Below are 14,316 nucleotides of genomic sequence, written 5' to 3'. Positions count from 1 at the left end.
GTTGACTTGAAACACTATTGTCTTTCGCCGAGAACTGTTCCAAAAACCTGGATAAAGTACTTCCTGGTGGGGAGGGGGACAGGGCTGTGTCAGATCCTGTTATTGGAAAACGGTGTTCCACACTCCTGGAACTTCTGATCGCAAACCTTATATCTGCCTGCTACATTTCTGAGACGTTAAGGGCATATAATGTTAAAACTTGCCCCTCCTCCCCCCTTTGGGATATTAATCCCTAGATTAGTTATCTTATCCCCACAGTGCAGACTTGTGGCAAGCACATCTTGTAGTTTCGGTCTTAGGGACCTAGATAAATACTTGATAAATCTGTTTGGAGGAATGTTTTTACTTATAAAAGGAATATTTAAAAGAAATACTTATTTTTAAAGACAATACTTTAAAGGAGGTTTTGATGTGACAGATGTCACTGTATAACCGTGCACTTTGAGCAATCAGGGAAAAAGCACAAGTCACACTTCACACATGGCTTTTGTGAAAGAGAGGGAGATACTGAGTGTGTGCTAGGTACTGTGCGTGTTCTTTATATAACCTCGTGGCCCCTCTGAGAGGCACTCAGTATAGTGTCTGTTTTCCAGAGGAGGAGACTGAGGTTCAGAGAGGTCAAGACACTTGCTCAAGGTCACTTGGTGTGACTCCCGAAGCCCAGGCTCATTCTAGGACTTTACGTAAGAGGAACTCGAGCAGTTGTCTAAATTAGTAAAAACTCTTCACTGATTAGGAAACTAAGAAAGGAATTTTGCTGAAAGATTCAGATTAAAGGCTCTTCGAACACTTGAGCCAGAATGAACTTGCTGATCCATCTCTTCACCCGCATCTCCAGCCCCGTCCCCTCGCCTGGCTGGGTGCCGGGCACTCTGCTCCTTCAGTTCTGCCACATCCTCTAAGCAGGGGTTAGACCACCTGGAGACTTTTTTTTTTAATGCTGAAGCTCAGGCCCCACTCAACACCAATTAAATCAAACTCTGAGAATGGGGCTAAATCAGGTCTCTCCGCCTTAGCACTCTTGACATTTGGGGCGGGATAATTCTCTATGGTGGGGGCAGTCCTGTGCATTGTGGGAGGTTTAGCAGCATCCGTGGCCTTACCCAATAGAGGCAAGTTAGCAGCCTCTTCCCCAATTGTAAAAGCCAAAATGTCTCCAGATGTGGCCACATGTCCCCTGGGTGCCAAAATCCGCCTGGTGCAAACCCTGGGCTAAGAGCTCCCCGGTGAGAACAATGCGCAGCCTGGAGTGAGAGCTGTGCCCAGGGTGCCTCCCGCGGTCCCCCGTCTGCGTCCAGAGCGCTCTGCCTGGTTCCTCCTCAGCTCAGCTCGAAGGTCACTGTTTTCAGACAGGCCCAGCCACCCTACCTACCCCTTTATTCTCCATTAGGGCAAACCTTAAAGCAAACCTTTGCGGCCCTTCTCATTTTACAAATCCATATGGATTTGTTTCCCTATTTATTGTCCGGCAGGGTACATGCACACCTGGTATCTAGCACAGGGCCTCGCCCAGAATTAAGAATCAGGGACTGGGGAGTGAGTGAATGAATGAACGAACAAATGAATGAACCCAGTGGTCATCTAGTCCTACCTAGTCATTTAGCAGCTGAGGAAAATGAAGCCCAGAGAGGGGATGTTATTTGCCCAAGATCACATGATTAGTGCTTGAAGATGTCCTTTATTCAATGCAATTTCACGTTTTTTTGGTTTTAGCAATAAGTAATAAAATACATAAATATATAATGAAATGAAAATTCCGCATTTGCCAAGTATTCACTATGTGACTCTTCCTCTGTTCCGCACTCAGCAATGTGGCATTCACACTCAGTGTCAGCCAGGGCCCTGGGAGGATGCACATGGCCACTCGGGCCACTGCGGAGGGTGTCAGGCAGGGACGACTTAACACGGCTGGTCAGGGTCAAGGGACACCCACATGTACCTTGGGGCTGACTCTGGGCCACGGAAAGACTTGGTGCCTCTTCCACCTTCAGCTCTGGGCCTCAGCCATGTGAGTTGTGGTGATTTCTCCCCTTTGCTCTCCTTGGCGACGGGAACACAGGGCGCCTCCTTCTCCATCCCATCTACCGTGAGGCTGAAGGAGTGCTAAGCCCATTGCAGGTCTGCAGGGACAGAGGGAGAGTGACTCACAGCCCCTGGAGCTGAGGAGAGGGCTGCGGACAGCAGCTGTGGCCTTAGGTAGAGCAAAGTGGCCAGAGAGGGCCAGAGAAACCCCCGTCCTCGGTCTTCTACCCTCCCCTCTCGTGCTGGAGCCTCCCATGGGTGGACCTCAACTTACATACAGCATCGGAGGCTCAGCGCGGTGCAGAGTGGATCCTGAGGGCAAATGGAAACGCTCCGGCACTCAAGCATTCTCTTAGTTGTACTGTTCTCTTCATTTTGCAGATGACAAAACCCAGGCTTAGGTTAAGTGATCTATCCAAAGCCACACAATGTACTAGTTAAGGAACACTAGTCACTAATGACAGATAAGCCCCCAAATCCCAGCAGCTTAACAAAAAGAAGTTTGTTTCTCATTCATGTAAAGTCCAGGCAGTGCTCCTGAATATCTGGCAGCGCTCGTGCAAGTGGTGATGGGGGAACCCAGGCTCCTTCCATCTTGTGTCTCTTCCTGTCCCGGAGCCTCAGAATCCTCCACGGGGATCACTGCACTGGGGAGAGAGGAGGACCACTTTTATGGCCAGGCCTAGGAGCTCTCACTTTTGCCCCCCCTTCTATTGGTCAGAATTCTGTCACGTGATCCTTCAAGGGCTCCTGGGTAATGTAGTCTTGCTGTGTGCCTAGGAAGGAAGGAAATTGGGGTTGGTGAGCAAAGTAGCCAGACTCGCTACGTGCAGCTCACAATTTAGAATTTGAATCCAGGAGTGTCTGACTCCAGACCCACACTCTTAGCACATGCTCTATTGGAATTACAATTTGTTGCACTCTGAGATACTCTGCTACTACCAGAGGTAGGTTTTTTTTTCTCCTCGGCTTGTTTGTTTATATTCCTGAAAGCAGTTCCACATGGAGCAAATGAATTAAATTCTGGGACCTTTGCTGGGTAACGAGGCAGGAAAGTATAATGTGGTGGGTCTCAAAGCTCGTCTGCATATTGGAGTCACCCAAGGATCTTTTAAAAATTCAAAACCCAGGCCCCACCCAAGACCAATTAAATCATGACCCCTCAGGTGTATTGCTGAAGCTGCCCAGGTGACTCTAATTTATAGAAAAGTTTGGGAATCACTGGAATAGTAGCTAAGAAAATAGATTTTTAGAGGCAGGCTGCCTGGGTGTGAACCCAGGCTCCACTGCTTGTTATCTGTGTCGCCTTGGGGAAGTTGCTTAACCTGTCTGTGCTTCAGTTTCCTCTATAAAACAGAGATAATAATAGGGTTGTTATGGGGATTACGTGAGTTAATATATGGAAAGTGCTTCGAACAGCGTCCGACACATAGTAAGTACCATGTAAGAAATATTATTGTCACTGTTTTCTGAATGCCTACTGTGTGCAAGGCCCTGGGCTAGAGATGAAAGAGATGGTCCTTGTTCTCGGGGAGCTCAGAACCCGGTGGGCAGACATCAAACTCTAAATAAGACAGAGTAAGTACAGCACGCCTGCCTTTGTTCTTTATAGTTGTAAATCAATTTGTTTTGCTTCCGAGGAATCCTGTCATGGCTCACAAGCTGAGGAAAGGGGAGAAACCCCTCCCAGCGGTTTTAGAGGCGGAATTCCTGCTTTTGAGGACCCCGCCTGGCTCCTCCCCCACCGTCCGGACACCTGCTTCCCCAGCAGTCAGCACAGATGGGGCAGCACTGGGACAGCTGGGGGCGCCGGCTCCCTTTACAGCCTGACGTTCGGACGGCCTGTTACGGGGAAACGTGGCTTGAAGGGTACAGCTTGGGTAGCATTTGGAAATAGAAGTCAAGGAGGGTGCTGGAGGCCAAGTCTTCTGGGTTTTGGGGATGTTGAGAAAAACGAACACCAGCACATCCTTACAGTGAGAATTTCTAAGGCTTTCAGAAGAGGGCAAAACATTCGTGTACGTTCAGCTTCCATGGAGAGATAAAGGAAAGCATGACCGCTCAGTGCAAAGTGCAAACTCTGCCGCCGAAACCCTAATGTGGGCATTTTGTGACCCCAGATGTGGCCCAGTTGTTTGTAGTGGTGGAGCCCTAAAGGCTGTGACTCCAAAATACGTTGAACGTTTGTTCAAGTTCAGTGCACCCCAACCCCCAAACTAGGCTATTTTAAAGTCAGCATCAGTGTCATGGCCCCGTACTCAGAAATCCTCCTTTCATTTATAATAAACGCTTCTAAGGTCAAATAAATATCTCCCTCTCGTCTCCATTTCAGTTTGAACTAAACTTTTACTTTGTTTTTTCCCCCCTTCAGAACATACTATTTTCGTCAAAACCCTTTTTAAGAAGTCTTTATACCAGATTTCATGTTGAAAGCCGTCTTCTTGCCTTTGTGTGTCCTATTTGCTGAACTGGAATTTTAGCTGACTGTCCACCCCAAAGACTCCCCCGGGGCGAGTCATGGAGCTTCTCTGCCCCTCGGCTTCACAGTGGTTTATCCGTTAGGGCACCACAAGGGGAAACAGCGAGTCAATGGTATGTGGCACACATTTAAAGTTTGGGTGGCTATTGCCAATTGCCCTCTTGTAGAAGTTGTACCCCCCAGCAAGTTTCATACTTAAAAAAGGAAAAGATCTTTGAAAAACCCTGTTCAAGAGAAATCGCTGCCTTTTCACATTTCCACGTTCTGTTAACGCTTTGGATCAGGTCTGTTGTAATCCATTTAAAGGGCTTGCTTTGAAAATTTGTGCAGAATCTTCTGGGGAAAGAGCAACCCTCTTCGACACCAGCAGGGGTCGCCCGCTCTCTTCCTGAGCAATGTTGGTTCAGCCGTCAGCCCTGCAAAGCCCCGGGGCGCATCCCAGCCTGCGCAAAATCTGACCCTGTGCTCGTGGGAACGCTTTGGAAAAATCCTCAGTCTCCCAACTCTTTCACGAGGCTTCTCTGTGGCAGCTTCGTCTTAGCCGAGGACAATGCTTGAATTAGAAATAAAAATGTCATGTTATTTCACGATTAATTTCTCCCCGTAAACAAATACTGAGCTGGGTGGTAACGCACACGGGGCTGTTCTGGGAAAGTTGCCCCTGCTGGAGTTTTTGCAAGAGGTTGATAAGGCATATTTGGGGTATGATATAAGAGAAGTGTGCTTTATATTCAGATAAAGATCTTTTGTTGTGTTCTGGTGAGTCTGTTTAAGCTTTCCTGCAAGATTCATTCCTCTACTGGAAATGCAGCCCCCAGCCCCCTAAGCCTACCACTCAGGGCTGGGACTCGCGTGAGGCGAGTGCGGCACCTGCTTTGTGCACAAAGTTTAAGGAGGGGTGGACATAGGCACATCAATAACCAAGAGAAACAGTAATTTACTGCAATGTTTTTAGAAAACCAAAAGTAATGTGAAAACATCCATGATGAACAAAACATCACCATTTCTAATAAAGACAGCAGCCGACCCTGCACCTGGAGCCCATCTTGGTTGCCTGGCTCTCAGTCAGGGCCCGTTGGGTCCCATCTTTACTTAAAATGTTGACATTTTGTTCACTGTGCATGAATCTCATTCTTCCCTTCCTTTGCTGACTCTTTCGCAGTCCACCCCTCCCCTGCCCCTTCACAAGGTTGGCCACAGGATGAGGAAGGGAAAATAACACTGGGAGAAGCTTCAGGCGTTGGTTAGAGAGAATCATTGTTAAACACCAGGAATGACGCCAAAATCAATAATGGCGAGTTGCTATAAACTCATGTCACTGTTTGGACTTGAGAGATTCTGCTGTAATGATATTAGCAAACATTTATTGCATGCGCCATGCGTGCTGGAGATGGTTCTCGGTGATTTTCATGTTGGCTACTTAATCGTCCAACTGTGGTTTGTGTGGTCCTCCCCTGCTGTGGCCATCTCCCAGGGCACCTGCCACCAAACCTCACCTCACTCATGCTTTCCTAGGACCATGGCTTCTCCCCTCGTCTTTGTTTATTCAATCCTTCAGGGGCTCAAGTCTCACCACCTCCAAGAAGTTTGCCCAGACCACCAGGCTTTCCTTGAGGCCATTGTTGACCAGCTGGATCAGATCAGCTAAACTGTGGTTCTCTGCTGGGGGTGGGGGTGGGGGTAATTTTGCTCCTGGGGACAGTTGCTAATATCTGGAGACCTTTTTCACTGTCACATCTGAGGGAGGGCAGTTGCTCCTAGCATCTAGAGGAGAGACCAAGGATGCTGCCCAACCTCCCACAATGCCTAGGACAGCCCCCACAGCCAAGAACTGTCTGGCCTCAAATATCCAAGGGGTCAAGAAACCTGGAGTCAAAACTTGCTAAGACATTACTGAGGATTTGGTGAAGCTCTCTCGGGAATCAAATTTGCATTCCACCATTGGGCTCTCATATTTTTGCCCGAGATGTTTGGAATTTGAGTCCCTTGGAGTAGGGATGGGCAAGATGATAGGAGCTGGGGTTTGAGGACACTCCTGTTTTCCTGCCTCAGTTCTCAGCTAAATGAGGCAGACAGGAGTCAGCAGTTGGGGGCCACAGCATAATCCTTATTACTGAGAAGGGCTCAGGTGGACAACGTCACTGAGGCATGTGGCAACAATGGGCCTCTTAATTCTGAATCCCGGAATCAGGCCAACTTACCCACCCAGGCCCAGGCAATGGTGACAGTTCCCACTCTGGGGCAGAGCCTCGAACACTAAGCTTACCTCATGGCCGAGAGAAGACCCGAGTCTGGAGACAGGCCCTCCTTCAGGAGCGAGGATGGAGGAAGGAACTGAGCTCCTCAGGCTCAATTCTCTTTTTGAAACTGGTCAATCAGATAAGTCGCTTTTCTTCCATAGAGACAAGTCAGGGGTGAGCAAGAGGTCCAGCGTTTAGGGAGCAGCCCCTCCTCACTGAAACCAGGTGCATCAGTCAGGATAGGCTAGGTTCTGCTGCCATAACAAACATCACCTTACTCTCTGTGGCTTAAACCAACAAAGGCTGATTTCTCACACACACTGCGTGTTTAATGCAGGTCTTTGGGGGACTCTGCTCGTCTAGTCACTCGGGTTCCAGGCTGATGGGGTCTCTACATTTTAATGACACCACCGTCTTAACACAAGGCTTCAGGGTTTGACACAGCAGAGGAAAAGAGAGCATGGGAGACTGTGTTCTTAGATGCTTCTGCCTGGAAGTGGCAGACAAGTCCCCTCGCATTGGCCAAAGGAATGAGAAGGCCACCCTTGGCCTGCATGGTGTGAGGAAATTCAATCCCCCCATTTCCCAGAAGGACGGGGGAATTGGGACGATCGCTGAGCAGCAATACTGTTTCTCTTGAGGGTGAGGAGGCGTCTCCTGCCCCCGTCAAAAGACAAGACGTTCTCAGCAAGCGTTTTCCGGGAGCCTGTGTACAGGCTGGAGGACTCGACAGAGCAGAAGAGCCAGCGCCTGGTCCAGATCTCATGCTGATGGTGTCCTTGTGCAACAGCGTGGATCATTCTGGGCCTCAGGTTTTCCATCTATAAAATGAGCAGGCTGCCCCAGAGGGTCTTTTCCACGTCCTGTGAAGTCTCAGAAGCGAGGAAACTGTCTCCTTTTACTCTGCACCCCCGTGCCTCGCACCGTGCCTGCCAACGTACTGGACGCTGGATAAGCGTAGTCAGAGCAGGGGATGAATCAGCCGCTCTGATTCGCTCTCAGTTTGGGAGGTCGGGGTTGGGGTGCTCCCAGCCTCCCACCATTACACCTAACCCATCGATGGTTTCTAACTCCATCTGAGGTTGGCTCTGCACCTCTGCACCCTCCCGCTCAACCCCCAGAAGCAGAGCCAAGGATGACTGGCTGCTGATCACAGAGACACGAGTCAACGCAGCCAAGACCAGCGGGAGAAGGGCTCAGCCAACCCAGCCCAAGGCTGCAGAACCCTGAGCTAAGGAGGTTGCTTTAAATCGTTCATTTTTTGCGCGTTTTGTTATGCAGCAGCAGGTGACTTATACACCCTGCTAGCCATCCTCCTACTCCAGTGGAGCGATCGCTCTCAAACTTCACTCCCGTTTAGAGTCTCCATTGACACTCGTGGCCTAGAGGGGACTTTGACCTCTCAGCCTTGCTATAATTCTCCCAGCCCTTGGTGTCATCAGCTGAGAACCTGAGTGAGGCAAAGGCTGCAGGTGGCCAACACCCTCATTGTCCTACTTACCTCCAAGACCAGGTCGGGGTTCCCTCCCCTGTACCTCCTTCCTGCTCGGACCCCTCCCAGGTGCATGTGACCCCGTGATTACGCATCTCGTCCTGAGGAGTGACCTCTTCTCATCTGCCTCCCCTGCACGCAGCAAGCTCCTCGAGGCTGGGGGTGCTACAGATGCGTCTGGGGTCCTCGTTGCAACGTCCTGTCCCCTGCCACTTTGCTGGGACACCTCTGGTGACAGGAGACCCACTGTTATTCCAGGTCTATCAGGGGACAGCTATCATGGACAGTTCTGCATATCAGAAAGCTCTTCCTCAGATTGGGCCAGAAGTTTTTGCCTTTGGTCTTACTGGGGTCACACTAAATACATTTGTTCTCCTCTCCCCACAAGCCTTATCTTCTTCAGGGAAGCCCTGTCAGGCCCTCACAGTGTCACAGAGGGTATGATATTGAGTCCCTTCATCAGTCTGATCCCTTCTTCTGAATCACCCAAGAGCTGGACACAATACTCCTCATGTACTCTGTTGATTATTCAGCTAAACAGGATATCTCCTCCCTCATTTTAGATGCAATACTCCTATTAATATAGCCCCAGAGCCTAGCAGCTATTTTGACAGCCACAGCACACTGAGCTCCCTGTCAACTAAAACCCTGAAGCGTCTTCCCCTCCTACTCGCTGAGCCCCTATTGACCCTTCTGATACATTTCTGTCCCCTGAAGCTCCGGGTAAGTAGGCCTGGCTCCCTGCTCCCTGCCTGAACCAACCCCGGCCACCATCTGCCACCATCAAAGTGACTCACATGGTGGGATCCCTGGCACTCGGGCCTCTTCTCTGACCTCACAGCCTCATGGGCATCCCTGGGTCTGGACAGAGCCCTGCACCAGGAGTCCAGCTCACTGGGTGACCTAGGGCACGTGTCTGCCCTTCTCTGGGCCTCATTTTCCTTACCTGTAAAATGAGGGGTTGGACTTGCTATTTTCTTTTTTAGACTTTTTCTTTGATTTACAGAAAGATCCCTTGTACTCTATACGCAGTTTCCTCCAACGGTAACATCTTGCATAAATATGGTACAATATCACAGCTGGGAAATTGACATAGATAGAACTTTCCAGAGTTTATTCGGATTGTACCAGTTTGGCACACACTCATTTCGATGATGTTTAAAGCCTCTTGTAGCTCATGGGAGAAAACTTCCCACCTGCTCCTCATCAAGCTCGTGATTCATCTCCGGAGAACAAGAAACTGCCTGTGTCCATTGCAACACCCAGGCATCCCCCAGGCTGGGCTGTGGGGGCACTTGGCGTCACTCAGGGCCCATGATGGACGGGCCACTGATGCTGCAGGGGAAGGCAGTGGGCAGTCGTGGCCTTGCACAAAAGGCCCCAAGCTGGAGGAGGATTGGAGAAGAAGCTTCTTGGCCCTTCTCAGAGAGAAAGCGGGAGCCCATGTGGGCGCTGGAGCCAGGGATGCTGGAAGATCATTTGCTAACTCATCCTTCCACTCCAGGCGTTAGCCCCACAAGGTGAGGCTCGGGCCTGGACCCAGGCGTGAAATACTCCGGGTCCAGCCAGATCCAGGGGGACTCACAAATAGTAACTTATCCCACAGCACTGATCCTGTTAACCAAGGCAGGAGTTCCTCCCTCTGCAGATGAATAATTGACCTTCCCAAGAGAAGGGCACCAGAGTCCTGACTGTGGGATCTGCGGTTTCCGTCCCGTGGCCGGGCTGTGCGCTGGGCCTCGGTGAGTGTTACGTGCATTCCATCCGTCAGGCGTCTGGCTTCTCAGAGGTCCCAGTGATGGTCTTACTCTACCATTGAACTGCAGGCCATGAGCAGTGCTCTGATTTCTCAGGCAGCACGCTCTTCTGGAATGTAGGAACCCGTAGAAAGGACTTTTTCTGAGCTGCAGGTTTAGTGCAGGGGCTGAGAAAGGAGGAGAGAGGGCCCATTCGGGTCAGTTCACTCTCAGCAGAGGAGGACTGGGCATTATTTTCTCTTTCCGACTCTGTGTTCCTGCCTGAAATTCCTGCCTGTACTCGCGGCTTCACTGCAGGGCCTCTGCTCACTGTCTCCCGCCTGCCGGGAGCTCAGGAATTGCACTGGCGTTGGAGGCGAGCAAGCCGGGTGACTCCAGCCTCTGACCTGGGGATGGGCTGTCCTGGTGCCCTGGGGGCGGGCAGCAGGTCAACTCCAAGAGGATGTTCCTCTGTGTTACTGCTGGCTGTGTTCTCCTGCCTGCAACAGTGCCTGGCACAAAGCAGATGGTTGATAAATGTCAGCTGAAGGAACGAACGCAGACTCAGTGTTGCTAGAGCTTCCAAATGTTCACGGGATTTAAATATTGGTAACCAACTTAAAAACATTTAAACACTCTGTGGACCAAATGAACCACGTGTGCAGACTGGATCCTGCTTGTTGACCTAAATCCAGGCCGTCCAAACCACAGTCTGCTCTCCAGGAAACCTACAGGGCTGGAGCACTGACCAAAGGGTCATTCCTGCCTTTTGGGGGCCTGCTGAGCATCGCTAGAGCCGTTCACACAAGAAATCCATGCTTTCTAGCTTCAGCGGGCCCTCAAAGCCCACTGGACACCTCTGGGCTTACCTCCCTGCCCTGGACCATCGTAGATCCTCCGAACATCTCCGTTCTCCCCAAACCGCCCTATGACACTCTCCTAATTATTGTCCCTGTTGCCACGAGCTCCTTGAAGGCAGACTTTCCAGGTTCACCATTGGGCTCCTGGTAGCAAGAAGAGAGCCGATGCATTCGGTGTTCGGTAGATATTCTTCGGTGGGGACCACACTTTTCTACCTGTGTGTCTCGATGATGTCTCCACCAGCGCTTCCTCCCTCTCCACGTATCCAGATTCTACCGTGTAAAACTCAGCTCACAGTTTACTCCCTTCACAACGGCTGTCCTGATACCCCAGCAGGACCCCATCCTCTTTCCCTCTGAATACTCAGGGTACAGGATCTGTGGCGTGCTCATGCGATTTATCACTTTCTTTTTTGACACTATAATTATTTAGATCTATGTAAATTCCTTCTGGATAGGATCTCGAGCTTTATCATCTCTGTATTCCCAGCAGTTAACCTAGAAAATTTTGGACAGGCAAGTGGAAATGTGAGAAGAGACCCTTACTGGAAATGTGTATTAGTTTCCTGTTGCTGCTGTAACAAATGACTACAGACTTTATGACTTAAGACAACACAAATTTATTATGTGTGGCTCTGGAGGACAGACATCCCAAATCAATCTCGCTGCACTAAAGCCAAGATGCGAGCAGGGCTGGTTGCTTCCGCAGGCTCCGGAGGAGAATCCATTTCCTTGCCTTTTCCAGCCTCTAGGGGGTGCCTTCCTTGCATCGCTCCAACCTCATGCTTCTGTTGTCACATGGCCTTCTCTGACTCTGCCATTTCTGCTTCCCTTTTATAAAGGTCTTTGCGATTACATTGGGCCCACCCAGCTAATCCAGGATAATCTCCCCATTGCAAGATCCTTAGTTTAATTGCACCTGCAAAGTCTCCATTACCAAAAATAAATTCACAGTTTCCAGGGACTACGTCCTGCTTATCTGGGGGGGCCCTTATTCAGCCTACCACCATAGTATTTATTGCATCAGAAATAATTGATAAGGAAGCCAAGCATCTTGGCTCACTGCTGTTTAATTCCGCCAGAAAAGTTGGAGGATTTCTTTCCTGCGGGATGAGGACATTGGAGTAAGACTTCTAGGGGTACATTGTTTATAAAGTTCCCACACCTTGGTCCTGAAAAGCTGGCCCACAAAGACATAAATCACTGGATTCAGGCAGCTGTTGATGAAAGCAAAGAAGTTGGCGCACTGCAGGCCCAGGTCGATGAAGTTCTCCCAGAAGCAGCTTCGGACAGCCCGCACCTGGAACAGGAATTCTAGGAAGGCAAAGAGGTGGTAAGGGGTCCAGCAGACCAGGAAGGTAGCCACGAGCACGAGGATGAGCACCGTGGTCTTGCCATCCGTGGGGCCCCCGTGCCTCGTCCTGCTGACCTCTGTCTGCACTCTCAGAGAGGCCAGGATGTGGTAGTTGAAGAAGATGATGGCAGCCAGCGGCAGGAGGAAGGCCAGCACGTTCAACTCCACGATCCTCGCGAAGTTCCAGGCCTCGTGGGGGAGCCCCAGCACACAGGCAGAGATGTTCAGCTCCGGGACAGTTTTGATGGAGCGGAGTAGGAACGTGGGGACACTCAGGAGGCCCCCCATGACCCAGATGAGCACGCAGATGGCCTGGGCCTGCCTCCGCCGCCGCCGCCTCCTGCTGGCCATGGGGTGCACCAGCACGCAGTAGCGGTCCTGGCTGATGGCCACCACCAGGAAGATGCTGATGAACAAATTGGCCTTGATGACTCCATTGACGACGCGGCAGAGGAGGGCTCCGAAAGGCCAGTGGAACTGGTTCCAGATGTTCTCTGCCCAGAAGGGCAAGCCCAAGACAAACACCAGATCGGAGGCCGCCAGGTTCGCCAGGTAGATTTCTGCCACGTTCAGGCGCCGCCGGGGCAAGAGGAAGACCGACAGCACAAAGAGGTTCCCCCCGAGGCCGCAGAAGCAGATGGCGATGATAAAGGCTGGTAACACTCTGTGCAGCAGGTCCCAGGCTTCCTGAAGGTTGTCACACGATGTGGCATTTGGAGGCAAGAGCTGACTCTGGTTGGAGGACTGGAACTCCAGGAGGGTCCGGGATGCCATCCACAGTGACCTGCAATGAACAGCACGTAGCATAACACGAGAGGCTGCCCCCTACAGCCGGAGGGCCAAATCCAGCCCGCAGCCAGTTTTGGAAAATAAATTTTATTGGCACACGGCCACCCCCATTCATTTACGTAGTGTCCACGGCTGCTTGCGTGTTATAAGAGCAGAGTTGAGTAGTTGCAACAGAGACTGCGTGGCCTGCAGAGATGAAAATATTTGCCATCTCTTCCCTTAGAGGAAAAGTTTGCTGACCCCTGGTATAAAGAAAAAGACCAAGGCTTTGGAACCTGAGTTCAAATCCTGACACAACCAGATGGTGTGGGCCACCTAGACCCACTGACTTTTATTTTCCTCTCTGACAATCAGAGCTAACCGCATCCCTCTTGTGTGATTATGGCAGGGACTGGTGATGGTGTCTCTGGAGAGCTTGGCATGGTTGCCTGGCACAGAGGAAGCACTCAATGGAAGGTGCAATTAATCTTATTAACAGCCTTATTATTATCAACAACGGTTTAACAAACATTTAATGAGCACCTACTTGTGCCAGCACATTGCCAGGTGCTAGAGATACAGAGAACAGGACAGAGCACCCCCAGCCTGCAGGCGCTCACTGTCTAGAGGGATGCAGACATGGAGGCAGTGGCTGATGACCCAAGATGAAATCAACCAGGGGCTAGGAAGAGGCCTGGCCAGCAGGGAGCTGATCTACTGGGGCTAGGACCAGTAGGGTGGATGGGGCGGGCAATGGTGGATGGTTTAGAGAACGAAAAGGTTCTTGAGCTGGGCTTGAAAAATACAAGTAATGAAAGAATAACTAACATTTATTAAATGGTCTCTATGTTCTAGGCACCATTCTAAGAGTTTTACATTTGCATATTTTTTCATTTAATCTTCTCAACAGCCCTGTGAGGTAGGGCCATTGCAATCACCATTTGATTGATGGGAAAATGGGGCACTGAGAGGCTGAGTTATTTGTCCACGGTCACACAGCAGATTGGTAGCAGAGCCTGGATTCAGACCCAGGCAGTCCTTCTGTTCTGTTCTATTCTGCTGCACGTTTGGTCCCCACTATTGGTAGATGGGTAAACCAGGCTCAGAAGTTAATGACTTGTCTGAGGAGACATAGCTGGTGAGCGACAGGGCCAGTCTGCACTGACCCCAAAGTCCATGCTCATAGCCTCCCAGGTGCCCGCACTGCATTTCAGTGGGAGAGGGATATGGTGGGAAAGAAGCGGACCACGTCTCCCAGCCGTCTAATACCGTGGAGAGATGAGAGCACGTCCTGAACTTGTGGATTTGTGGGTGCCTGCCAGCAATGCCAGCCACAGCCAGCTCAGGGGACACACACAGTCCCGG

At 50.6% G+C, this 14,316-nt stretch overlaps 1 protein-coding gene across 9 annotated transcripts in view; it reads right to left on the bottom strand.

Moving 5' to 3' along the window:
- Nucleotides 1-1,659: 1,659 nt before the first annotated feature.
- The window catches only part of BDKRB1 (bradykinin receptor B1), a 60,356-nt gene continuing 47,699 nt past the window's right edge, over nucleotides 1,660-14,316 (bottom strand). For 2 of the 9 annotated variants that reach the window (XM_070514274.1, XM_014843462.3), the window contains exon 2: nucleotides 11,435-12,967. In XM_070514274.1, the coding sequence (XP_070370375.1) occupies nucleotides 11,899-12,967 (1,069 nt within the window). In that variant the 3' untranslated portion in view covers nucleotides 11,435-11,898. Of the gene's footprint in view, nucleotides 2,121-2,296; nucleotides 2,799-4,351; nucleotides 5,055-6,767; nucleotides 6,908-9,230; nucleotides 12,968-14,316 lie in introns of those variants that run through there. The other 7 variants (XR_006530377.2, XR_011504766.1, XR_011504771.1 and 4 more) reach the window with 7 other exon arrangements.

The sequence above is a fragment of the Equus asinus genome, chromosome 7 (genome assembly GCF_041296235.1).
Source record: "Equus asinus isolate D_3611 breed Donkey chromosome 7, EquAss-T2T_v2, whole genome shotgun sequence".
In the NCBI taxonomy this organism is placed as follows: domain Eukaryota; kingdom Metazoa; phylum Chordata; class Mammalia; order Perissodactyla; family Equidae; genus Equus; species Equus asinus.
This window is presented reverse-complemented; position numbering and strand designations above follow the sequence as displayed.